General features: G+C 34.3%; 1 protein-coding gene across 28 annotated transcripts; it reads right to left on the bottom strand.

Annotated features, from left to right (window-relative positions):
- Nucleotide 1: 1 nt before the first annotated feature.
- On the bottom strand, nt 2-28,000 carry LOC107889659 (disease resistance protein RPV1). Of its 28 annotated transcripts, XM_041078290.1 has the most exons (26): nt 27,390-28,000; nt 26,214-27,294; nt 25,571-25,885; nt 23,290-25,298; nt 5,925-6,065; nt 5,596-5,837; nt 4,798-5,510; nt 4,185-4,712; nt 4,000-4,074; nt 3,842-3,914; nt 3,631-3,727; nt 3,387-3,443; nt 3,202-3,271; nt 3,044-3,116; nt 2,833-2,929; nt 2,589-2,645; nt 2,404-2,473; nt 2,246-2,318; nt 2,035-2,131; nt 1,791-1,847; nt 1,606-1,680; nt 1,448-1,520; nt 1,238-1,334; nt 754-836; nt 534-572; nt 2-446 (listed from the first exon to the last, which is right to left on the bottom strand). In XM_041078290.1, the coding sequence occupies exons 1-4, from the start codon at nt 27,875-27,877 to the stop codon at nt 23,364-23,366; spliced, it is 3,819 nt and encodes a 1,272-aa protein (XP_040934224.1). In that variant the 5' UTR covers nt 27,878-28,000; the 3' UTR covers nt 2-446; nt 534-572; nt 754-836; nt 1,238-1,334; nt 1,448-1,520; nt 1,606-1,680; nt 1,791-1,847; nt 2,035-2,131; nt 2,246-2,318; nt 2,404-2,473; nt 2,589-2,645; nt 2,833-2,929; nt 3,044-3,116; nt 3,202-3,271; nt 3,387-3,443; nt 3,631-3,727; nt 3,842-3,914; nt 4,000-4,074; nt 4,185-4,712; nt 4,798-5,510; nt 5,596-5,837; nt 5,925-6,065; nt 23,290-23,363. The 28 variants fall into 28 exon arrangements, with proteins under 28 accessions (XP_040934224.1, XP_040934221.1, XP_040934220.1 ...); XM_041078287.1 differs by having other exon boundaries at nt 1,606-1,675; nt 2,404-3,116; nt 3,202-3,914; nt 4,000-4,712; XM_041078286.1 differs by having other exon boundaries at nt 2,035-2,318; nt 2,404-3,116; nt 3,202-3,914; nt 4,000-4,712.

Genomic DNA, 28,000 nt, shown 5'->3' with positions numbered 1-28,000 from the left:
GTGAGTTTAAATGAGCCGTGTATTTACTTGTTGTTAATATTAAAACAATAGTGAGATTAAATGTTGTAACAATATTATAACGTGAGATAAAAAATAAAATAAACGCATCGCACCTCATCGCCCATCTAAATCCTGAATAGCTAATTGTGAATGTCTCTGTATGAGATTAGGTCATTAGAATTTAAGAAAAGAAAACATAAAATTCAAATGGCCTTACCATGAAATCAATCCTTTACTCCAGATTAAACCCAAATCGTTTGGATTTCTTAAAATAATAATAATAATAATAATAATTTTCTAGAAACTTGTTGGTTTGCTCTATGGGGTAAACTTAAAAGCTGAACAATCTAGCTTTGAGAGTGAAAATTGTGAAAGGGGTGCCATTGAAAATAATCTCCAGCTCCATCATCCCACAAGTTTTGAGATAACAGCAACTTTGGCAAATTCTGAATTCATATAAACCAATTGATAAAGTAGGACAAAAAAGGTCACGAGGATGCTAAAAACATCACAATGAAACAATGGTAAATTACCTCTCAAGGAAGGCTACATTTCCGAAGAGTATGGTCCCTCTGAAGGTTCAAAAACCAAAAAGAGCTTAGAAATAGCTTCAAATTTGCATTGACTCAATGTTGAACAAGATCAAGAAGGCAAATGTATTGACAAGTTGCAGTACTGCCTCAATATCTCAGTTCAAGCACAAACATAAAGCAATCATTCAATTGAAGAAATTGAAGCTCTTAAAAAGCTTACTTGTTCCTCCTTTTTCTAGTATAGGTAAAGCTCCAAGCATAATGGCATTTCCAAAGATCTACCATCAGTTCTCTATTGACACCCTGTTTTGGTTAAAATTTGTTACGTCGCATTAAACTGTGCAAGTAAAAAGCACAACAAATACGAAAGACATGAAAAAAAAGCAGAAATCTTGTAATCATGAATTGATGAAAGAAAATGTGAAACATAAATCGATGTATCAATATATCATTGAAAGTAAATGCAGTGAGTATTAAGACCTTGCTGGAAACTAAAAAACAAAGCTCCACTTATCCTATGATTCAAAACCAACTAATAACAAGTCAACTGCCAAAAAGAATTCAAGTATGAATCTTAATATCTACTCACCGCAATGCTCAAACAACATAAGAGGCAGTAAGTAACATATACAAAGAAATTTCAGCCCAAACTGATATGATAATTAAAATCCAAGATAAGAAAATATCAACTCCAACGGCTCTACCATGAAACTAACTCAATCTAGCTTGAGAATGAAAACTGTCAAAGGTTGCCTCCAGCTCCATTTGTTCATACCAAAGTTTTGAGACCTCTTGTAAATTCTGGATTTATATAATCCCATTGATAAATATGTGAAAAAAAAAGGTGAGGATGCTGAAATTCATTATATGAACCTAAAATCATAATAATAAGTCAAAAGTCATAGGTAACTTACTTATCCACCAAGACTGAATTGCCAGAACCCAGAAAGGGCCTCAAAAGATTACTTTGGATTTGTGTTGACAAATCTGTTGACATCTTGCATTGTCACCAAATATCAGTTCGAACACTTACATAAAGTAAGCATTCAGTAAAACAAATTGAGGGTCTTACAGGTCAGGTGTTCCTCCTTGTATGGCTAAAGCTCCAATTCAGAAGTGGCATTCTCAAAGATCTGTCATTCCTAATCTTACATCAACACAGAAGCAAAGGATATAAGAAAAACCAATCTCACAAATAACCAATCTTTCTATGAATCAAGATATCATTGAAGGAAAATGCAGCAAGTATTGAGAGACCAGATGACACCGATGCCGGAACTAAACAATGAAGCTGAACCGAGTCCACCAATGGTCCTATGATTCAAAACCAACTAATAACAAGTCAACTGCCAAAAAGAATTCAAGTATGAATCTTAATATCTACTCACCGCAATGCTCAAACAACATAAGAGGCAGTAAGTAACATACAAAGAAATTTCAGCCCAAACTGATATGATAATTAAAATCCAAGATAAGAAAATATCAACTCCAACGGCTCTACCATGAAACTAACTCAATCTAGCTTGAGAATGAAAACTGTCAAAGGTTGCCTCCAGCTCCATTTGTTCATACCAAAGTTTTGAGACCTCTTGTAAATTCTGGATTTATATAATCCCATTGATAAATATGTGAAAAAAAAAAGGTGAGGATGCTGAAATTCATTATATGAACCTAAAATCATAATAATAAGTCAAAAGTCATAGGTAACTTACTTATCCACCAAGACTGAATTGCCAGAACCCAGAAAGGGCCTCAAAAGATTACTTTGGATTTGTGTTGACAAATCTGTTGACATCTTGCATTGTCACCAAATATCAGTTCGAACACTTGCATAAAGTAAGCATTCAGTAAAACAAATTGAGGGTCTTACAGGTCAGGTGTTCCTCCTTGTATGGCTAAAGCTCCAATTCAGAAGTGGCATTCTCAAAGATCTGTCATTCCTAATCTTACATCAACACAGAAGCAAAGGATATAAGAAAAACCAATCTCACAAATAACCAATCTTTCTATGAATCAAGATATCATTGAAGGAAAATGCAGCAAGTATTGAGAGACCAGATGACACCGATGCCGGAACTAAACAATGAAGCTGAACCGAGTCCACCAATGGTCCTATGATTCAAAACCAACTAATAACAAGTCAACTGCCAAAAAGAATTCAAGTATGAATCTTAATATCTACTCACCGCAATGCTCAAACAACATAAGAGGCAGTAAGTAACATACAAAGAAATTTCAGCCCAAACTGATATGATAATTAAAATCCAAGATAAGAAAATATCAACTCCAACGGCTCTACCATGAAACTAACTCAATCTAGCTTGAGAATGAAAACTGTCAAAGGTTGCCTCCAGCTCCATTTGTTCATACCAAAGTTTTGAGACCTCTTGTAAATTCTGGATTTATATAATCCCATTGATAAATATGTGAAAAAAAAAAGGTGAGGATGCTGAAATTCATTATATGAACCTAAAATCATAATAATAAGTCAAAAGTCATAGGTAACTTACTTATCCACCAAGACTGAATTGCCAGAACCCAGAAAGGGCCTCAAAAGATTACTTTGGATTTGTGTTGACAAATCTGTTGACATCTTGCATTGTCACCAAATATCAGTTCGAACACTTACATAAAGTAAGCATTCAGTAAAACAAATTGAGGGTCTTACAGGTCAGGTGTTCCTCCTTGTATGGCTAAAGCTCCAATTCAGAAGTGGCATTCTCAAAGATCTGTCATTCCTAATCTTACATCAACACAGAAGCAAAGGATATAAGAAAAACCAATCTCACAAATAACCAATCTTTCTATGAATCAAGATATCATTGAAGGAAAATGCAGCAAGTATTGAGAGACCAGATGACACCGATGCCGGAACTAAACAATGAAGCTGAACCGAGTCCACCAATGGTCCTATGATTCAAAACCAACTAATAACAAGTCAACTGCCAAAAAGAATTCAAGTATGAATCTTAATATCTACTCACCGCAATGCTCAAACAACATAAGAGGCAGTAAGTAACATACAAAGAAATTTCAGCCCAAACTGATATGATAATTAAAATCCAAGATAAGAAAATATCAACTCCAACGGCTCTACCATGAAACTAACTCAATCTAGCTTGAGAATGAAAACTGTCAAAGGTTGCCTCCAGCTCCATTTGTTCATACCAAAGTTTTGAGACCTCTTGTAAATTCTGGATTTATATAATCCCATTGATAAATATGTGAAAAAAAAAAGGTGAGGATGCTGAAATTCATTATATGAACCTAAAATCATAATAATAAGTCAAAAGTCATAGGTAACTTACTTATCCACCAAGACTGAATTGCCAGAACCCAGAAAGGGCCTCAAAAGATTACTTTGGATTTGTGTTGACAAATCTGTTGACATCTTGCATTGTCACCAAATATCAGTTCGAACACTTGCATAAAGTAAGCATTCAGTAAAACAAATTGAGGGTCTTACAGGTCAGGTGTTCCTCCTTGTATGGCTAAAGCTCCAATTCAGAAGTGGCATTCTCAAAGATCTGTCATTCCTAATCTTACATCAACACAGAAGCAAAGGATATAAGAAAAACCAATCTCACAAATAACCAATCTTTCTATGAATCAAGATATCATTGAAGGAAAATGCAGCAAGTATTGAGAGACCAGATGACACCGATGCCGGAACTAAACAATGAAGCTGAACCGAGTCCACCAATGGTCCTATGATTCAAAACCAACTAATAACAAGTCAACTGCCAAAAAGAATTCAAGTATGAATCTTAATATCTACTCACCGCAATGCTCAAACAACATAAGAGGCAGTAAGTAACATACAAAGAAATTTCAGCCCAAACTGATATGATAATTAAAATCCAAGATAAGAAAATATCAACTCCAACGGCTCTACCATGAAACTAACTCAATCTAGCTTGAGAATGAAAACTGTCAAAGGTTGCCTCCAGCTCCATTTGTTCATACCAAAGTTTTGAGACCTCTTGTAAATTCTGGATTTATATAATCCCATTGATAAATATGTGAAAAAAAAAAGGTGAGGATGCTGAAATTCATTATATGAACCTAAAATCATAATAATAAGTCAAAAGTCATAGGTAACTTACTTATCCACCAAGACTGAATTGCCAGAACCCAGAAAGGGCCTCAAAAGATTACTTTGGATTTGTGTTGACAAATCTGTTGACATCTTGCATTGTCACCAAATATCAGTTCGAACACTTGCATAAAGTAAGCATTCAGTAAAACAAATTGAGGGTCTTACAGGTCAGGTGTTCCTCCTTGTATGGCTAAAGCTCCAATTCAGAAGTGGCATTCTCAAAGATCTGTCATTCCTAATCTTACATCAACACAGAAGCAAAGGATATAAGAAAAACCAATCTCACAAATAACCAATCTTTCTATGAATCAAGATATCATTGAAGGAAAATGCAGCAAGTATTGAGAGACCAGATGACACCGATGCCGGAACTAAACAATGAAGCTGAACCGAGTCCACCAATGGTCCTATGATTCAAAACCAACTAATAACAAGTCAACTGCCAAAAAGAATTCAAGTATGAATCTTAATATCTACTCACCGCAATGCTCAAACAACATAAGAGGCAGTAAGTAACATACAAAGAAATTTCAGCCCAAACTGATATGATAATTAAAATCCAAGATAAGAAAATATCAACTCCAACGGCTCTACCATGAAACTAACTCAATCTAGCTTGAGAATGAAAACTGTCAAAGGTTGCCTCCAGCTCCATTTGTTCATACCAAAGTTTTGAGACCTCTTGTAAATTCTGGATTTATATAATCCCATTGATAAATATGTGAAAAAAAAAAGGTGAGGATGCTGAAATTCATTATATGAACCTAAAATCATAATAATAAGTCAAAAGTCATAGGTAACTTACTTATCCACCAAGACTGAATTGCCAGAACCCAGAAAGGGCCTCAAAAGATTACTTTGGATTTGTGTTGACAAATCTGTTGACATCTTGCATTGTCACCAAATATCAGTTCGAACACTTACATAAAGTAAGCATTCAGTAAAACAAATTGAGGGTCTTACAGGTCAGGTGTTCCTCCTTGTATGGCTAAAGCTCCAATTCAGAAGTGGCATTCTCAAAGATCTGTCATTCCTAATCTTACATCAACACAGAAGCAAAGGATATAAGAAAAACCAATCTCACAAATAACCAATCTTTCTATGAATCAAGATATCATTGAAGGAAAATGCAGCAAGTATTGAGAGACCAGATGACACCGATGCCGGAACTAAACAATGAAGCTGAACCGAGTCCACCAATGGTCCTGTGAATTAAAAAAAACCAGCCAATAACAAGTTAACTGTCAATAAGAATTAAGTACGAAGTTTAATATCTGAATTTTGGTACCCACCAAAATCCCCGATGGATATTTTATCAACTCCAAAGCAGAATCATTTTGCTACTGTGTTGAAATCTCCAGTTACCGTCCAATTTTCCTCCAAACTTATTAATATATATGGAGAATTTCCTTCTTGGACAATATATGCTATGTCTACAAAAGAACACAGACACAACAGGGGAATGAAGATGAGAAATAATAATAATAAGCAACCATCACAAACTATTGAACAAATTTCCAATTTTATGTTCATAAATTATGTTTTTAACATTTACAATGTGGAACTACAAGGTTTCCGTATTGCATAGCCCCTTCTAAAAGACAAGTAATTTATAAAGCAGAGCAAGTTTAAATTCATCCTGGTTGGTTTTAATTAATTAAAGCACTTCATTTTCTGTCATTAATTTATAAGTTGAAAAATTATTATTAATAATTGTGGAAAACTAAAGTATGGGAATATGAAAAATGAAATGATAAAACTGAAAAATGGATGATAATATGACAAAAAGAGATGAAAATGAGACCCCTACCTAGGTATTTGGATGACATAAATGAGAAGTTGAAAGTCCTCAAAAGCAGAGCCAAAGATGGAAAGAAATACAAACTATTTCAATCTTTTAAGTCCTCCATCCCCTTCTTCACCATCATGGCTAAAGCTTCTTTTGTTCCCAGCATGTCTCTTTTCAGTAGAATCTGTATCACTGTTTGCATCCACCTAAAATACATGAACACCAAATCTCTCCACCTTGATATACTTTCCTCCTCTACAAAAATTCCACTTTCTGATGTATAATTCAAATGTTGCCTCCTCATAATTCTTGTCTTCTATAACCACGTCCATGCAAGATAGAATAAACACGTGATCACCCATGTACAGCTCTGGCCCAAGAAAGTACCGCTCTAGCTTAAGAAGGCCTAACAAATTTATTTCACTTATTAGCTCTTCATAACCACCACCACCATTGCCACCACCAGCGGCTGTAATTTGGTACTCACAAATACATTCAATAAATCGAAATTCAAAGAAGCTAGTGAGGTCAGCCACAAGGCAAATAGCAAAAACCAAAAATCTGCTGCCACCACCCCCATTTGGGGCTATCTTCAAACTTAAGGAAGAATTCAAGCTCCGATACTTGAACTTATTTGCTGAAATTTCGTTTCCTGGGAAACAGCAAATCAGACTTTGAGGGTTATCACGAAAGTATTTCCTACCATATGTCGCTGCCCATTCCTTAGCTAGGGATCCAATTTTGAGCATGGCATTTGCCTCAATGTTTTTAGTTGACTCTTAATTCAAGTTGAAGCAATTACAGAATAGCATGCAAAACACATCATCACCTTCATCACCTAACGAATCAAACTGATATAAATTTTGATCTGCAAAGGATACTTTTTCTAATGATGTGCAGTCTTTTACACTCAAGACTTTCAGATATGGTGGAAGCTCTGAGAGTAATTCGACCTTTGGGCAACCATTAAGATTCAGTTGAAGAAGGGATTCCAACTTGATCGATACATTTTTGACCACTGAGCCACTCATTTTTAAGTGCTGAAGATTACATAGGGGATCGAAAGGCAACGACACTTCTTCTAATCCGGTTTCTGATAAATCTAAATAACAAAAGTGACGTGGGACCTGAGGAAACTTCTTGAGACTATAACATCCGTTAAGACGAAGACAATCCACATGAAGAGATGCCAAATTATGAAGGCAAGGAAGTTCAACCAGACTTTTACAGTAAGAGCAATCAAGGATTTCAAGGTTGATGGTTTTTGAAAGATTAGGTATCATCCTTAAACTCACGCACCCATTAAAATTAATTTGCCTTAAATTAACCAAATCCTGTACAGAAAAAATTAAGTGTACTACTTTTAAGCATCAACTCTTTAGTAGAAAATGCAAAGGAAAGAAATAATTATAATACTATAAAAAAATAAAAGTTTATATTTAATGTATCGGGCGTGAAAATTTTCCCACAATTAATAAATTAAACGATGTCACTTATCTAAATAAAAGAAATTCTTTTATATTTATTTTTTAAAAACTTTAAATAAAATGTTATTATATGAATAAAAAAAGTATGAAAACGCATACCGTACTATCACCTTCATTCCCAACTTCAACTAAACTTTTACAGTAAAAGCAATCAAGGATTTCAAGGTTGATGGCTCTCGAAAGATTACATATCATCTTTATATTATTGCAATGTGCAACGTAAATTTCCCTTAAATTAACAAGTTCCTGTGTAGAAAAAAAATGTTTGTATTACTTTTAAGCATCAATTACTTACTTTAAGCAGTAAGAAATGAAAATGGAAATAAATAATTATAATACTAAGAAAAATAAAAATTCATATTTGATGTATTGGATGTGAAAATTAACTCACAATTGTTAAATCACAATTAACAAGATTCTGCACACGATGAGAACAAAAGTAGTTTCATTACTTTAGAGCATCATTTACTTATTTTAAGACTATCAAAACAAAAATTTATATTTGATGTTTTGGGTGTATTAATACACCCATCATGAAGATTAAATGATGTTGCTTCTTTTAAAAAAATAGAATAAAATTATATATATTAAAAAAATTTAATAAAAATATGTTATCATATAATTAAATGCCATATCAATTATAAATTCTTTTTCTTAAAAGAAAATTCTCAAATGAAGAAAGTATAAAAGTATACATACCTGATGTCCATCCCAAAGTTGTTCCATGTCTCCATGTAGTAATTTCAATACTACAAGATTTTTTGGATTAAAACTTGATGATAAAGATTTACAGGGGTAACCATCCCATCAAAGATATTTTTGCTCAGCAGGAAGAGATACAATATCAACTTGATTTGTATATAATTTCTTATAACGTCCAAACTTTCGACTCTCAGAAGAATAGAAGATGATATATTTAAGATTAGTCATGTTTTTAAAAACCAAAGGATGTAATAGTAGTTTATCCATATGTGACATGTTTAACTTCATCCCTTGAATTCGATCCGTCCCCAAATAACAAAAATCAATTTATCAAATATGAGCATGGAGAAATTTATGGATATTCCATTCTAAAAGTGAACGCATAATGTATTTAACTAAGCCATAAACCTTGAGCAGATTTTACATTATACTTACTTGATTATATTTGAGCACTCGTTTAATGTGTTCATGACTCCATAGCCTCTTGCACTTTCCAGGGGTTTTAGATTTTTGGCGAATAATATCTTTTCCCAACTCTTCAAGCATATCATGCATAGATATTATATCTTCATTATAAATAGAAGATGAAGATGAGATATTAATTAGGCACTTGCTGACCAATTTGCTTATTCCATCATCTACATCCCGATAACAACTTAGAACATGTTTTATTCTTTTTATGGGTTCCCCTTTAAAGAAGCATGCAATGTCAAGAAATATATTCTTCTCTACCATACCAAGCCCATCATAACTACTTTTCAAAACCACGAAAATTTCGGGGTGGGAATATTCCCCTAGCTTCTCCATCTCACTTTCCCAATCATTTATAGTCCTTCCATATAAATTACAACCCAAAACTCTAAGAGCAAGTGGACTGCCTTGGGAGTACTCCACAAACTTGCATGATAGATCTCGAAAATCAACTTCAGGATTCAACTGCTTAAATGCAAAGGTAGAAAAAAGTTGAAGAGAATCATTCTCATTTAATGCTTTCACCTCATGTATTGTGTCAGCTCCTCCACTCTTAAGCACTTGTTTCTCTGTAGATGTTATAATGATTTTACTTCCAGAGCCCAAATGTTTAACACCCATACAATCTATTTGGTTTGGGTCACTAATATCATCAAGGACAACAAGTACTTTCTTATTGTTGAGCCTCTCTTGAGTTAAAGTGGATCCTATAGTGGGGGTGTCTATATCAACATTTGAGTTCAATAATTTCGAAAGAAGTTCATTTCGTAAAGATTTCTTCCCCTGTTTTTCTATTTCCTCTCTAACATTTTGGAGAAAGCAACAACTTTCAAACTCTAAAGAGATTTTTTTATATACAGCCTCAGCAAGGGTTGTTCTGCCTTGACCACCCATTCCCCAAAGTCCTATTACACGACAGTCTTTTTGCTTAATCAGCTTCAAAATCGTCCTTTTCTGATCATCTTCTCATCTATTCCAACCAATTTTTCAGAAGCACTTCCAGACTTAACATTCGTCCACTTTTTTATAACATATTCAACAACATCTTTCATGTACTGCGTTTCAGGTCTAGAAAAAAAAATATAAACCAGTAAATATGAAATCTAAAACAAATATAAGTTGAATATAACAAGATGAGAAAAATATAGTTACCTGTCAAATTTGCCTCCTTCTATATGCCACCCTTTTAATTTACCGACCTCTGCAAAAGCAGTTTTCCATTGTTGTACTCTATCAGCTGGTTGCTCTGATTCATGCTCTTCGAAGGATGTCTTAAAATGCCCATCACTATTTCGCACATCGGAAGGATCAACATGGTAAAAGACGGGAAGAACAATATGTTTGTCAATGGGATTGTGCTTGCGATCCATGACGTCAGAAAGTTCACCTAAGCATGATTTTGAAGAAGCATAGGCTTTAGATAAAACAAGGATTGAGAGATTTGAGGCCGAAATTGCTCGAGAATATGTTGGTGGAAGTTTCTCTCCTTTTTTTCAGTGTTTCGTTATCGAGGAAGACATTAATTCCTACTTTTTCCAAAGCATTGGCTAGGTGATTGGAGAAGTTGAGGCGTGTGTCTTCACCTAAGCTTAAGAAAACTTGATGATTCATCAACTTTTGCATAACATACGCAACAATATCCTTGATGTAATGGGTTTCAGGTCTAGCAAATCATGGAAGAAGTAAATATATGAAATCCAAAAAAAAAAAAAGAAGTCAAATATAAGGAGATGAGACAAATATAGTTACCTATCCGACATGCTTCCATCTACATGCCACCCTTGTAATTTACCAACTTCAGCAAAATCAGTTTTCCATTGTTTCACTTCATCAACTGACCTCCTTGTTTCATGCTCATCAAAGGATTTCTTTAAACTCCCATCAAAATTCTCCACATCAGAGGGGTTAACATGGTAAAAGATGGGAAGAACAATTTGTTGTTCGACGCTATAGCGGTCCATGATGTCAGAGAGTTCAACCAAGCATGATTTCGAAGAGGCATAGTCTGCAGACAAAACAATGATTGAGATATTTTAGACTGCAATTGCTCGAGAAAGTGCTTGTGAAAGCTGCTCCCCCCTTTCCTGTTTTTCTTCATCGAAGAAAACATCAAGTCCCTCGTCTTTCAAAGCTTGAAGTAAGTGAGTGGTGAAATTAAGGCGCGTGTCTTCACCTCTGAAGCTCAAGAAAACCTGATACTTCATTAGAGTAGAAGATGAAGAAGAAGAAGAAGCCATGGAAGAGTATTGAAGCAAAAGAAAGAAAAATATAGCAAGTGAGTTTTGCTTGGGTTGTGGTCTTATATTAAGAAGAACAAGTGTAAAATATGCATAATCTTTGGTATCCTTTTATTAAAAGGGCAAGAGATTGAACACCACCAGAGAATCAATTGCCCTTTTTATCTTTTACCGACAAAAGTCGGAGTGATTAGATGATGGGTCCATCAAACCCAAAATGATTCTTATTTGAGCGATTAATAAAATATAAATTTAAAAATCACGATTAATTGAGCTTAGATAAGAGGATAAGGTTACAGTTTTATAATAAAGTCTCTCGTAATGTTTTAAATATTCTAAATCAAGATAAAGTTAAGGGTACTTTTGATTAATTTAGTTTGATGTAATTTTTATTTGTTTGTTTGCTTTTTTTCAAAAAAAAATCGGTTATTATCTGAAATTAAATTAAATTAAATCGAATTGAATTTTATTTTTATTTAATATATAATTAATTTTAATTTTTACGATATAAAATTATATATTTTATATTTAAAATAGTGACAATAATTTAAAATTTTTTGAAAAATTATTGTATTTTAGAAATATTTATGAAACTCAGTTTAAAATTTATCAAACAATGTTTAAAAGTCATGAAACAAAAAAACTCATTTTATCAAAATAAATCTTAAAAATCAAAACAAAAAATTAATATAAAAAACTGTGAACTAAATCGAGCCGAATTGAACTATGATGGACTGTTCAAAAAATATAAATAACCCGGCCCGTGAACCTCGTAGAAACTTCACTATCCATGAAATTAGCTTCAAAGGGTTAAATTTTGATTTTGAGTCCCCCTACTATTCTCAAATTTGAGATTTAGTCCTTTAACTTAAAAATAATCTTTTTACTTTTATGTTGTCATTTAAAATTAAAATTTTAGTATGTACTATAATCAAAGTGATATAATATCTTGTAAAAGGTAACTAAAATAAACAAAAAAAAAATTGAGAGAGAAGTGAAGATAAGGGCATAGTTAACTTTTTCTATGTATATTAAGATAAATAATCTTATGAAGCAAATCCAAAAAATTATTTTGGACCCAATTCTAAAGTTTGGCTGAAGCATTAAAAAATTTAACTCGCCGAAAATAGTTAAATTTTAATTTTGATCCCTATATTATTTTCAAATTTAAGATTTAATTTCTAAACATTAAAATAACACAATTTAATCTCTTTATATTATCATTAATTAGTTTGATATAACATTAGTAAGTATTCCTAGTAAAATATCACGTCAACATTTTTAAACAAAATAATTAATTACATTATCGATTTGGAGTATTCTCAAAATTAAAATTTATCCCTATATTTCAAAATCACTTAATTTAATATGTTTGTAGTGAAGCATAGGCGACGATTTGAGCTTAGCCAATTATTTTAACGGTAATAAAAAATACATGTGCTTGTGGAGCTTTGATAAATTGCATGTTGAATCTTGTTTTTTCTTGTCTAGGATGTAAAATAATTGTTTGAGTATTCATTAACTGAACTATCTGACCCACACATCTCAATGTTAAGTTCACATTATATTGTCTTTTTACCTTATCTTCATTCATTGATTTAGAAAAAAAAAAATCAATACTAAGCTACCTAGCTGTAAAGAGTCATATTTATTTTTTCCATGAAGCTACATAATTAGGAATTTTGCTGAATTTTCAAGAAAAATCTACAGATTGTTAGTACAAATCTCCAATGAGAAAAATTTTGAACACATAAACGGAACTTGAACAAAAAAAGAAGAAATAGGACAAGGCTCCAAGGCGTAAATCAAACCTCTATATATCTTTAAGGTTATATTCGCCCCCACCTATCTTCGGTGTGCAAATGAGTTCCAACCAAATTAACCTCGAGGATACAATGAAACCAATGACTATTTTTGTTTTGCACTGACGAGAATAGTCCACTACGCATTGAGCAATGAATAACAAGAAACTCAATTTCTACTAAAGATTTCTGCAGTAATACTTTATAGAATAATCTAATAATATTAGAAAATGAAGGAACGAAAGAAAGAATATTAGAATTTGTTGGTGTGATTTCCAAATGAAATCCCATTTCTATTTATAAGAATTTTCATTTCTCTTCATAGATACATCTTTCAATAGGTGTCTTTCTGAATAATAATTTCTTTAAAATAAACACATAATTATTTTTTAATATTATAACTCTTTAAATAATATTATTTAAATAGTTATAATTCTTTTTCAAAAATCGAATAATATAATTTTTGATTAATTATATCCATTTATTTATAGTTATTGGAACACTATAAATATTTGAAAATGTTCCAACATAGATTACAATCATACATATTATTCTAAATTGCATAAGGAAAAGCAAGTTGATAAATGCGCCAACGCAAAGAAATTCACCTCTCCGTGGGTTAGTGACATGCTGTCGTTATGATGTCAAAAATAAATAGCCTTAATCTCGATAAAATGATTGGAATAAGTAGAATAGGGAGAGTAAAGGTCGATTCCACAGGGACTAGGAGTTTGATGATTTTCTTGCCTTTAACTTTGCTTAGGCGTGATGAGTAAGGGAAGGAGTAGAAGTGGGGTTTGTTTGAAGTGAAGTAAATGATTGAAATTAAACAAGTAATTAAAAAGATTGAAATTGAAACCAAGAGATAAAAGTCAGCCTTGGGCTAAAGACCTTGGCTCGATTTAAATCGATCCTCGAATGGGATTTTACCTCTAGGCACATGCCGGTTACAACCTATAGGGCCCAACCCCTATAACTTGTTTTTCTCTCAAGTGAATCGAGAATCTAAAATCAAATTTTAGGTCTTAATTCTTTATGTGCTAATAGCGTCAACCGCTTATTAATTTAATGCTTTAAAAATCTGGAAAAACCCGACTCGGATTCTGTCATCTCAAATAAGAATCTAACCCAATTTCAATTTCCCTTAGCAGACCGCCGCTAAGCGTGTTCACAAGAAGTCGAAGTGCCACAGGCTGATCCTTCCTCCCAACTGTTAATCGAAACCGAATTTTATTCCAACATGCACTTTTTGATATCAAACCGATTTGATTATAAAAGGATGGTCGATTACCAATCATTGATTCCCGAAAACTGAAAATGTAACCCTCGAGGGTATGAAGTGCTTTCCGATTCTCACGACTTAGAATTGAGTCATCGCTTTAGCCTTCGGCTATGGAAAACTTAGCTAAGCATGGTAGAGACCATACTTAGCATTTTAAAAAATATAGTAAAAACTAAATCAAAAACAGAAATTTATTAAAACTAGAAAGAAACAAAGAGTTTAATAAATGCAAAGTGAAGAATGCTCGATGGATAGGTCTCCCCTCTGAGGCTTACCCCAATGGGGCATTTATAGTCCTCAAAAAATCCTAAAAAGTAGCATTCAAAATTAAGAGAAAAATCCTAAATAAATAAAAATAAATCTTAATCCTAATTTGAATTTAAATGGGCGGCTAAGTCTCTTTTTCCACGCCAAATGCCTTTTAGAAATTGCTGACTAGACCTTCTAGAAACTGCTGACTGGACGCCACGTCAGCGGCCCAAGTCACGCCTAGTAATTCGGCCATGTATCCAGAAAATCCAAAATTGCTCAATTTCGTCGACTTAAGGTCAATTTCTGCAATTCAATGTCCTAAATAAAAAAGGAATGAAAAATGCCAAGTTAGCAACTCAAAATAGCTAATAAAGGAGTAATCAACCATGAAATAATGTATAATTTAAACACTAATCATTTAGAACCTTTTTTCTTGTGGTGGTGAAAAGAGTATACATTAAACACCTATAATCTTCACCTTCAATAAGACATTAGATTAGACTAATGTTAAAATTTTAAGTTGCATACCTATTCATAAAAAGCTTATGTGGCAACGAGCTCGAAAGCTTTAATTTGACATGATGAAAGCTAGTGTTGAGAGAGAATGTTGAATTACAACACCAATTTATAATTACCATTTAGTATGTTAGAAATTATATTTTGTTAGTGTTTATCGTTGCAGAAAGATTAACCTTTGTGTTTAGCTTTTAGAAATTAAATTCAACTTAAATCTTTTGTTAGTTAAAAGGATAATAAATCTCATATTACTTAGAGACAAAGGGCAAAGGAATTACAAAATTTATATAAAAACCCATATCTTGCATTATTTATAAATACCAAGATAGGGATACTTTAAGTCTATATAAAAAATCATGTTATAAGCCTTTTTAAGTGTATATATTAGTTTATGTTGGGTTCCTCTGTGGGGTAAACATAAAAGCTCATCAATCTAGCTTGAGAATGAAAACTGTGATACGGTTAGCATTGAAAATGACATCCAGGCTCCATGTCTTCATTCAACTTGTTTTGAGATAAGAGCAACTCTGCCAAATTTTGCATGCATTTATATAATCCACTGATAAATCAGGGAACAGAATGCCATGAGGATACTAATAATCAAAGTGAGTGAAGTAATTTACCCACGAGCATATGCTTCCTCTGAAGGGCCAAAATCCAGAAAGCAAAGCTGGATGGGATAAACTCTGTTGATAAGTTGCAGTACTGCTTCAATATCTCAGTTCAACCACGACATAAAGAAATCATTCAGTAGAAGAAATTCAACATCTTAAAAGCTTACTTCTTACAAACATCTGTCATTTATTCCTTCATCTGCTTTCCTTACATCAATCATTCCCATCTTTATTCCCTTCACATTACCAAATCCAAAATTAAGGGCACATCAATAAATATGGATTTTGCATTGATTCACAACTTTCACCTTAACACCAGTAATTTTGTGGGAACTTCATTTGTTGGTGAGAAAGAAGATATCAAAACCACCCATAATCTGCAACTTCAATTCCAGTAGAGTATTGAATCTGTGTCCGGCTTGACTTTCATCCATGTTTTATGGAATCTACAGATCACAGTCATAAAATTCAAAATAATAAAACACATCAAATAGAAAACACCTACTCCTAGATCAATATAAAGGCAAAGGTTATATGATTAACCAATCTCAAACATATGTTGATTATATAGGGAATAGTTTGTAGGTTTACCTTATGTAACATGAATATAAATCAGAAATCATGAACTGAAAACATATATATATATTTATATATATTTACTAACTTTTAAAGGAAATATGAAACATAAATCAATGGGTAAACAAATCATTGAAGTAAAATGCAGATAGTATTGAGATATAATATCATTAAATCTCTACTTACAGCCTATGGCATGAGCACCAATGGGGGAACCTAAACAATAAAGGTGAATAATGTCCACCACTGATCCTATGAATCAAAACCAACCAATAACAAGTCAACTGCCAAAAAGAGTTCAAGTATGAATCTTAATATCTCCTCACTGCAATGCTCAAACAACATGAGAGGCAGTAACATACAAAGAAATTTCACCCAAAACTGATATGATAATCAAAATCCAAGATAAGAAAATATAAACTCCAAAGGCTCTACCATGAAACTAACCCAATCTAGCTTGAGAATGAAAACTGTCAAAGGTTACCTCCAGCTCCATGTGTTCATCCCACAAGTTTTGAGATCTGTTTCAAATTTTGGATTTATATAATCCCATTGATAAATATGGGGAAAAAAGGGTGAGGATGCTGAAAATCACTACATGAACCTAAAATCATAATAATAAGTCAAAGTGAAAGGTAACTTACTTCTTCACCAAGACTGAATTGCCAGAAGCCAGAATGGGCCTCAAAAGATTACTTTGAATTTGTGTTCACAAATCTGTTGACAACTTGTATTGTCACCAAATATCAGTTCAAACACTTGTATAAAGCAAGCATTCAGTAAAACAAATTGAAGGCCTTACTGTTAACATTAATGGGAGACAACATTAATGGCAAACAATACAAAGTGGTGCAAGTTTAGCACCCTAAAGTTGACTTTGAAAAAGTGGCATGGGATAATTTTTTTTTGGTCCTTAAGATAATGGGCTATTTATTGTTTGGTCCTTAAACCTCAACTATAAATAGGCCTTCTCATTTCTCATTTCAATTCATCCCAACCAATCTTTCTCTTTTAGTTTTCTCTCTTCTCCTATTTGAGAATTCTTAAGGAATTCTATTTGTTTGTAATATTTTGGAGATAGTAAAGTTATCATCTGGTGTTAGTGCCCGAGGACGTAGGTATAATTTACCGAACCTCGTTAAAACTCTTGTGTTCTTTCTTGTCCTATTTTCTTTCAATATTTGAGGGTATAATAGTAGTATTTAATTGTGCTATTAAATTACTATAGAAGGGATATTCTGTCTAAGGAAAGACTTGGTATTTAAGAGATCCATGTGATCCACCTCTCTTTCCTGGGAATTGAACTTTGTGTGATTTTTTAGTACAATAATTTACACGCTTCCAACCCTATTGGAACAACAAGTGGTATCAGAGCCGAAGGTTAATCGTAGTATGCTCTGTGGTTGCAGTTTAAACTGATCTTCCACATCAGAAAAGATTTCCTTAGGTATATTGAAAAATTATGGAGAAAACGGTCGGTGTAGGAGCTTTAACATCGTCCATGTGGACAAGACCGACAATTGCAAATGCAAGATTGGCCGTGGAGATCTTTGATGGCACGGGCCATTTTGGTATGTGGCAAAGTGAGGTTCTAGATGCCCTTTTTCAGCAGGGTCTAGACATTGCCATTGATGAAGATAAACCAGATGATGTACAGGAGAAAGATTGGAAGGCGATCAATCGGTTGGCATGTGGCACAATTCGATCATGCCTTTCTCGAGAGCAGAGGTATGCTTTTTCAAAGGAGACTTCTGCAAATAAGTTGTGGGTGGCACTTGAAGAAAATTTTTTGAAGAAAAACAGTCAAAATAAGCTCCACTTGAAGAAAAGACTGTTTCGCTTCACATACGTCCCAAGTACCACAATGAATGATCACATCACCAAATTTAATCAGTTAGTCACTGATTTGCTGAATATGGATGAGACATTCAAAGATGAAGATTTGGCTTTGATGCTGTTGGGGTCACTTCCTGAGGAGTTTGAGTTCCTAGAAACTACTTTACTTCATGGCAGGAGTGATATATCTCTGAGCGAAGTCTGTGCGGCCTTATACAGTTATGAACAGAGAAAGAAGGACAAACAGAAAAACTCAATCAGAGATACAGAAGCTTTAGTAGTCCGAGGTCGTTCATACACTCGGAAGAAAACTCAAAAGGGGAGATCAAAGTCAAAGTCCAGGCTCGGGAAAGATGAATGTGCTTTTTGTCATGAGAAAGGCCACTGGAAGAAAAATTGTCCAAAGCTGAAGAATAAGGGAAAAGCTGCTGTAGATGCTTGTGTTGTAAAGCATGATACCAGTGACTCTGAACTATCACTGGTTGCATCATCATCGTCGTTCCATTCAGATGAGTGGATATTGGATTCGGGTTGTACTTATCATATGTCCCCTAACCGGGAGTGGTTCTCTGATTTAGTAGAACTAAATGGAGGAGTTGTTTATATGGGTAATGACAATGCCTGTAAAACTGTTGGGATAGGTTCAATCCAATTAAAGAATAAAGATGGATCAACCAGAGTTCTAACTGATGTTCGGTACGTGCCCAGTTTGAAGAAAAATCTCATCTCATTGGGAGCCTTGGAATCCAATGGTTCAGTTGTTACTATGAGAGATGGGGTTTTGAAAGTGACATCTGGCGCACTTGTGATATTAAAGGGCATCAGGAAAAATAACTTGTATTACTACCAAGGTAGTACAGTTATTGGAGCAGTCGCTGCAGCTTCCGGTAACAAAGACTTGGACTCAATGCAGTTGTGGCATATGAAGTTGGGACATGCCAGCGAAAAATCCTTGCAAATTCTGGCAAAGCAAGGATTGTTGAAAGGTGCAAAGGCTTGCAAATTAAAATTTTGTGAGCATTGTGTTCTGGGAAAGCAAAAGAGAGTGAAATTCGGCACTGCTATCCATAATACAAAGGTATTTTGGAATATATTCACTCAGATGTGTGGGGGCCTTCCAAAACACCTTCGTTGGGAGGAAAACACTACTTTGTTACTTTTGTTGATGACTTTTCCAGAAGAGTTTGGGTGTATACCATGAGAACTAAGGATGAAGTGCTTAGAGTTTTTCTTAAATGGAAAACTATGATCGAAAACCAGACTGACAAGAAAATCAAGCGGCTTAGGACGGACAATGGAGGGGAATATAAAAGTGATCCGTTCTTCGATGTGTGCTAAGAGTATGGTATTGTTCGACACTTCACAATTAGGGATACACCACAACAGAATGGAGTGGCAGAGCGTATGAATCGAACATTGCTGGAGAAAGTTCGATGTATGTTGTCCAATGCTGGGTTGGGCAAGCAATTTTGGGCTGAGGCTGTGACATACGCTGGCCATCTTGTTAATCATTTGCCATCATCTGCATTAGAAAGAAAAACTCCTATGGAGGTATGGTCTGGAAAATCGGCTACAGATTATGATTCCTTACATGTGTTTGGAACCACTGCATATTACCATGTGAAGGAGTCAAAGTTAGATCCGAGGGCAAAGAAAGCTCTCTTTATGGGAATCACTTCTGGAGTGAAGGGATTTCGTCTGTGGTGCTTAAACACAAAGAAAATGATCTGTAGCAGAGATGTTACCTTTGATGAATCTGCCACATTGAAAAAGGTAGCAGATAAAGATATTCAGACGGGCAATACTCCACAGCAGATGGAGTGTACTCCAAAACAGGTGGAGTTTGAGCAGATGGGGATTTGCCCAGTTAATAAGTCTAATTCTCCAGCCACAATGGAAGAATTAGAGGTTGAAGAGGTTCTGACCCAAGAACCACTAAGTACACCAGAACCAGTTGCAGTTGCAAGGCCACGGAGAGAAATTCGTAAACCTGCTCGATTTACTGATATGGTGGCCTACGCCCTTCCCGTTGTTGATGATATTCCTATCACTTATCAAGAAGCAATGCAAAGCTTAGAAAGTGATAAATGGAAAAGCGCCATGGATGAAGAAATGCAGTCTCTCCGGAAGAACAATACTTGGGAGTTGGCGCAATTACCGAAAGGTAAAAGGGCAATCGGATGCAAGTGAGTATTGCAAAGAAAGATGGATCTCCTAGCAAAAAGGATATTCGCTACAAGGCAAGATTGGTAGCTAAAGGCTACGCTCAAAAGGAGGGAATTGACTACAATGATGTATTTTCCCCTGTTGTGAAGCATTCCTCCATTAGAATTTTGTTGGCCTTGGTAGCACAGTTGAATTTGGAGCTAGCTCAACTTGATGTTAAGACGGCTTTCTTGCATGGTGAGTTAGAAGAGGAGATCTATATGACTCAGCTCGAAGGATACACAGATGCTGGTGGTAGAAATTGGGTTTGTAAGCTGAACAAATCGCTATATGGATTGAAGCAATCCCCGAGGCAGTGGTACAAGCGATTTGATAGCTTTATGAGAAGGCAGAAGTACACAAGAAGCAAATATGACAATTGTGTATATTTGCAGAAGCTGCATGACGGATCTTTCATTTATCTACTCTTGTATGTTGATGATATGTTAATCGCTTCGAAGAGCCAAAATGAGATAGATAAGCTGAAGGCTCAGTTGAATCAAGAGTTCGAGATGAAAGATCTAGGTGAGGCCAAGAAGATTCTCGGCATGGAGATAAGTAGAGATAGACCGAGAGGCAAGCTCTGTTTAAATCAGAAGCAATATCAGAAAAAGGTATTACAATGTTTTGGTGTAAATGAAAACACAAAACATGTAAGTACCCCACTTGCTTCTCATTTGAAACTTAGTGCTTAATTATCTCCGAAGACTGAAGATGAAAGAGAATATATGGCGAAAGTCCCATATGCTAATGCAGTTGGGAGTTTGATGTATGCGATGGTGTGTACGAGGCCTGACATTTCACAAGCTGTTGGAGTTGTGAGCAGGTATATGCATGATCCTGGAAAAGGACATTGGCAAGCTGTGAAATGGATTCTACGGTATCTTCGAAAAACTGTAGATGTTGGTTTAATTTTTGAACAGGATGAAGCACTTGGTCAGTTTGTAGTTGGATATGTTGATTCCGACTTTGCTGGTGATTTAGATAAACGTCGTTCAACTACGGGGTATCTGTTTACTCTTGCGAAAGCCCTAGTGAGTTGGAAGTCTACCTTACAGTCTACAGTAGCTATGTCTACTACAGAGGCAGAATATATGGCAGTTACAGAAGCTGTTAAGGAGGCTATTTGGCTTAATGGATTGTTGAAAGACTTAGGAGTTGTTCAAAGTCACATAAGTTTATATTGTGACAGTCAGAGCGCTATTCATTTAGCGAAAAATCAAGTCTATCATTCAAGAACCAAGCATATCGACGTAAGATATCACTTTGTGCGGGAAGTCTTTGAAAAAGGAAAAATTCTACTTCAAAAGATTCCAACAGCAGATAATCCCGCAGATATGATGACCAAGGTGGTAACAACAATCAAGTTTAATCATTGTTTGAACTTGATTAACATCCTGAGAATTTGAGCACCTTCAGGTGTATGACGCTCGAGAGTGCATTTGTAGGCACTACAAAAGATAGCTTTATCGAATTTGGGGAGTTGAAGGAAGTGTGTGAAGATGTGATTATCCTAATCAAATCTTCAAGGTGGAGATTGTTAACATTAATAGGAGACAACATTAATGGCAAACAATACAAAGTGGTGCAAGTTTAGCACCCTAAAGTTGACTTTGAAAAAGTGGCATGGGATAATTTTTTTTGGTCCTTAAGATAATGGGCTATTTATTGTTTGGTCCTTAAACCTCAACTATAAATAGGCCTTCTCATTTCTCATTTCAATTCATCCCAACCAATCTTTCTCTTTTAGTTTTCTCTCTTCTCCCATTTGAGAATTCTTAAGGAATTCTATTTGTTTGTAATATTTTGGAGATAGTAAAGTTATCATCTGGTGTTAGTGCCCGAGGACATAGGTATAATTTACCGAACCTCGTTAAAACTCTTGTGTTCTTTCTTGTCCTATTTTTCTTTCAATATTTGAGGGTATAATAGTAGTATTTAATTGTGCTATTAAATTACTATAGAAGGGATATTCTGTCTAAGGAAAGACTTGGTATTTAAGAGATCCATGTGATCCACCTCTCTTTCTTGGGAATTGAACTTTGTGTGATTTTTTAGTACAATAATTTACACGCTTCCGACCCTATTGGAACAACACTTACAGCTCAGGTGTTCCTCCTTGTATGGCTAAAGCTCCAATTCAGCAGTCGCATTCTCAAAGATCTGTCATTCCCTAGTCTTACATCAACACAAAAGCAAAGAACATAAGCAAAATCAATCTCACAAATAACCAATATTTCTAAGATATCATTGAGATACCAGATGACACCAATGCTGGAAACTAAACAATGAAGCTGAATCGAATCCACCGTTGGTCCTATAAATTAAAAAAAACAACCAATAACAAGTCAACTGTCAATAAGAATTAAGTATGAATTTTAATATCTGAATTTTGGTACCCACCAAAATCCCCTATGGATATTTTATCAACTCCAAAGCAGAACCATGTTGCTACTGTATTGAAATCTCTACTTGCCATTCAGTTTTCCTCCAAATTAATTAATATATATGGAGAATTTCCTTCTTGGACAATATATGCTATATCTACAAAACAACACAGACACAACAGGGGAATGAAGATGAGAAAAAATAATAATAAGCAACTATCACAAATTACTGAACAAATTTCCAATTTTATGTTCATAAATTATGCTTTTAACATTTGCAATGTGGAACTACAATGTTTCAGTATGGTAAAGCACCTTCTAGAAGACAAGTAATTTATAAAGCAGAGCAAGTTTAGATTCATCTTCTGTCATTAATTTATAAGTTGAAATTTTATTATTAATAATTGTGGAAAAATAAAGTATGGGAATATGAAAAATGAAATGATAAAACTGAAAAATGGATGACATTATGAAAAAAAGAGATGAAAATGAGACCCCTACCTAGGTATTTAGATGACATAAATGAGAAGTTGAAAGTCCTCAAAAGCAGAGCCAAAGACGGAAAGAAATACAAACTATTTCAATCTTTTAAGTACTCCATCCCCTTCTTCACCATCATGGCTAAAGCTTCTTTTGCTCCCAGCTAGTCCGTTTTTAGTAGCATCTGTATCACTGTTTGCATCCACGTAAAATACATGAACACCACATCTCTCCACCTTGATATACGTTTCCTTGAAACCGTATTCTACGTGATAATCTTCTCCTTCATAATCTTCTTCTTCATCGTGAAGGATACTTTTTATGTAGAATTCAAATGATGCCTCCCCATAATTCTTGTCTTCTTTAACCATGTCCATGCTAGATAGAATAAACACGTGATAACCCATGCTCTTCTCTGACACATAATCCTCTAAGAATATTATCTCACTTCTGAACTTTTCATAACCACCACCACCATTGCCACCACCGGCGGCTGTAAGTTGGTACTTGCAAATATATTCAAGACCTCCAAAGTGATGGCAGTGAGTGAGATCAGCCACAAGACAGAAAGCAAAAACCAAAAATCTTCTCCCACTACCCCCATTTTGGGCTATGTTCAAACTTAAGGAAGAATTCATGCTTTGACACTTGAACTTATTTGCAGAAATTTTGTTTCCTGGGAAATAACAAATCAAACTTGGAGCCTTTAAGCGGACGTATTCCCGACCATATCTCGCTTCCCATGTCCAATCATATCTCGCTGCCCATTTCTCAGCTAGGAATCCAATTTTTAGCATCGCATTTGCCTCAATGTTATCAATTGACTCCTGATTCAAGTTGAAGCAATTACAGAATAGCATGCAAAACATATCATCTAAATAATCAAACCGATATAAATTTTTATCTGCAAATGATAATTTTTCTAATGACGTGCAGTCGTTAACACCCAAGTATTCCATATATGGTGGAAGCTCTGAGAGTAATTTGAGGCTCTTGCAACGATTCATACACATATACGAAAGGGTTTTAGACCTCAAGCTTGGTGAGGGCACATCAACAGTTGGAAACTCTCTCGAAATATTACACTGTAACTTTTGAATACTTGAACCGCTCATATCTAAGTATCGGAGACTACTTGAAGAGTTTAAAGTCAAGGTCGCTTCTTCAATTAGAGTTCCAGATAAGTGTAAGTCTCTTAAGTTTCTTGGGATTTCTGGGAATTCCTTGATTGGACAATGACTAAGATTCAAATACCAAAGTGATTCTAAATTGATCAATACACCTTTTACCCTTGTTCCACTCAAATATATGTCCTCAAGATAACCTAAAGGTTGGAAAGGAGAGTATACTTCTTTGATTAGAGTCCCAGATAAGTTTAACCATACTAAGCTTATTGGGATTTCTGGAAATTCAACCATTGGGCAACCACAAAGATTCAGTTTACGAAGGGATTCCAACTTGATCGATGCATTTTTTACCCTTGAACCCTTCATTTTTAAGATCACAAGATTACATAGAGAGTCGAAAGGCAAGGACACCTCTTCAATTTGAGTGCCAGATAAGTTTAATTTTGTTAAGCTTCTTGGGATTTCTGGAAACTTGACCATTGGGCAATAACTAAGATCCAATTCACGAAGGGATCGAGAGTCCAAAGGTAAGGACACTTCATCAATTTGAGTGCCAGATAAGTTTATTTTTATTAAGCTTCTAGGGATTCTTGGAAATTTGATCATTGGGCAATGATTAAGATCCCGCTCACGAAGGAATTCCTGTAGTTTGCGGAGATGCTCAATTGAATCAGGCACTTCTTCTATTCCAGTTCTTGATAAATTCAAATCACAAAAGGGATTTGGGACTTGAGGAAACTTATCCTGACGAAGAGATGCCAAATGATTGAGGCAAGGAAGTTCAAGCAAACTTTCACACCACTTACAATCAAGGATTTCAAGATTGATGGCTCCTAATAGATTAGGGATCTTCCTTAATTTCTTGCTAAAACTAATGTCAAATACCCTTAAATTAACAAGGTCCTGTACAGAAAAAATAACTATATTACTTTAGATAGTAATAAAAAAAAAGAAAATAAATAATTATAATACTAAAAAAAATAAAAATTTATATTTTGATGTGTAAGTGAGAAAATTCACCCAGAATTATTATGTCAAATGATTTCACTTATTTAAATAAAGTAAAATAAAATCTTTTATATTTATTTTTTAAAAATTTTAAATAAGAAATATGCATCAATTATAAATATATATATTTTAAAATTCTTAGATGAAGAAAGTATAAAAGCACATACCATATGATCATCTTCATTCCAAAGTTGCTCCATGTTGTCATATCGTAATATCAACACAACAAGATTCTTTGAATTGAAATTTGATAAAGTTTTGAAGGGAAAATAATCCCAACAAAAATACCTTAACTTATAAGGAAGAGATACACCATGAACTTGGTCCACAATTAGCTTCGGATTCCAACCATCATTACAAACCCCAGGTTTATAGAAGTGAATATATTTAAGATTAAGCATTTTTTCAAAAACAGATGAACATAATTGCAGCTTATCAATTTGAGACATGTCTAACTTTATTCCTTCAATTGATGCAGTCCCCTAATAATAATTAAAAAACATTTTATCAAGTATTAGTACATAAAGATGTAAAAGTGTTTGCTTTTTTACGGAATGCATTAAATACTTAACCAAACCAATAAACCCATGTACACACTAAGACACTTGTCAGTATAATTTCTATAGTAAGTAAACAAATATTTTGTTTTTTGAAATAATAATTTTCATACAATGTAAATACAAAGAATTAAAATTTTAACATATAATTAACTAAACTTATATATTTACAAGATATCATATATAAATTTTAATTAAATTATCACAAAAATATAAAACAATAAAAAATGATGTAAATACAATTAGCGCTTACTTTATTATATCTGAGCACTTGATCCACGTCTTCGGGAAACCATAACCTACTGCGCTTTGCTGGATCTTCTTTACATTCTTGGCGAACAATGTCTTTGCCAATTTCTTCAAGCATATCATGCATAGAAATAAAATAACAATCTATGCTATCAAGTAAGCACTTATCGGCTAAGTTCCTTATTCCACACACTGCACCCGTACAATAATTACTTAGAATTTTTTCTACAAGATCCATTTTTTCCCCTTTAAAGAAGCATGCTATATCGAGAAATATATTTTTCTCTAACTCACGCAGCCCATCTAAGTTACTCTTCAAAACCTGTGAAATTTCTGGTTCGGCATATTGCTTTAGATTATCCACTTCACCCTCCCACTCTTTTCTAGACTTTGTATATAGTTTCGAACCCAAAACTTTAAGAGCAAGTGGATTTCCTCGAGCATATTCTACAAACTTGCATGATAGATCTCGAAAATCAACTGAAGGATTCAACCACTTGAATGCAAATGTAGAAAAAAGTTGAAGAGAATTTTTCTCATTCAACTTCTCTACCTCGTGTATGTGGTTAGCTCTTCCATTTTTAAGTACTTGTCTATCTCTAGATGTTACAATGATTTTACTTCCAGGACCAAAATGTTTAACACCCATAAAATCTAATTGGTCTGGGTTACTAACATCATCAAGGACAACAAGTACCTTTTTATTGTTCAACCTGTCTTGGTAAGCGTGTCCTATGGAAGGAGTGTCAATACGAATTTCTTGTTCGTTTAATAGTTTGGAAAGAAGTTCATTTCGAACAAATTCATTCCCTTTATTTTTTATTTTCTCACTAACATTTTGAAGAAACCAATGACTTTCAAACGTTGGAGAGACTTCCTTGTATACAACATCAACAAGGGTAGTTTTGCCAATACCACCCATTCCCCAAAGTCCTATTACACGAATGTCTGCTTGCTCAATCAACGCCAAAAGCTTCCTTTTTTGATCATCTATTCCGACGAATTCTTCAGAAACACTTTTACAATTACTATTCAACTTTTTCAAAACATATTCAACCACATCTTTAATATACTCAGTTTCAGATCTAGAAAATAATTTAAAAAATCAACAGTCAAAAGAAATATATATAAGTCAAATATAAGAAGATGATAATATATAGAGAGTGAGAGAGGAAGTTACCTATCGAATTTGCCTCCTTCTATATGCCACCCTTTTAATGTACCGATTTCAGCGAAGGCGGCTTTCCATCGCTTCACGTCTTCAACTGGTCTCTTTGATCCATGCTCTTTGAAGGATGTCTTAAAAGTCCCACCAATATTTCGCACATCGGAAGGATCAACATGGTAAAATATTGGAAGAACAATATGTTTGTCAGTGGGATTGCGCTTGCGATCCATGATGTCAGAAAGTTCACCTAGGCATGAATTTGAAGAAGCATAGTCTTTAGATAAAACGATGATTGAGAGATTTGAGGCTGCAATTCCTCGCGAAAGTGCTGGTAAAAGTTCCTCCCCTATTTCCAGTGTATGTTCATCGAAGAAGACATTCAGACCCGTGTCTTTCAAAGCTTTGAGCAGATGAGCCGCGAAGTTAAAGCGCGTGTCTTCACCTCTGAAGCTCAAGAAAACTTGATGCTTCATTGAACAAGGAGATGAAGAAGAAGCCATGAAAGAGTAATACAATTGATTGTGGGATTGAAGCAAAAGAGAGAAAAAGATAGCAAGGGAGTTTTGGTTTGCTTTGCTGCTTCAATTATTGGAAGAAGCAAAAAGTATTGTAAAATATCTTTG

The sequence above is a fragment of the Gossypium hirsutum genome, chromosome A10 (assembly GCF_007990345.1).
Source record: "Gossypium hirsutum isolate 1008001.06 chromosome A10, Gossypium_hirsutum_v2.1, whole genome shotgun sequence".
Taxonomy (NCBI): domain Eukaryota; kingdom Viridiplantae; phylum Streptophyta; class Magnoliopsida; order Malvales; family Malvaceae; genus Gossypium; species Gossypium hirsutum.
This window is presented reverse-complemented; position numbering and strand designations above follow the sequence as displayed.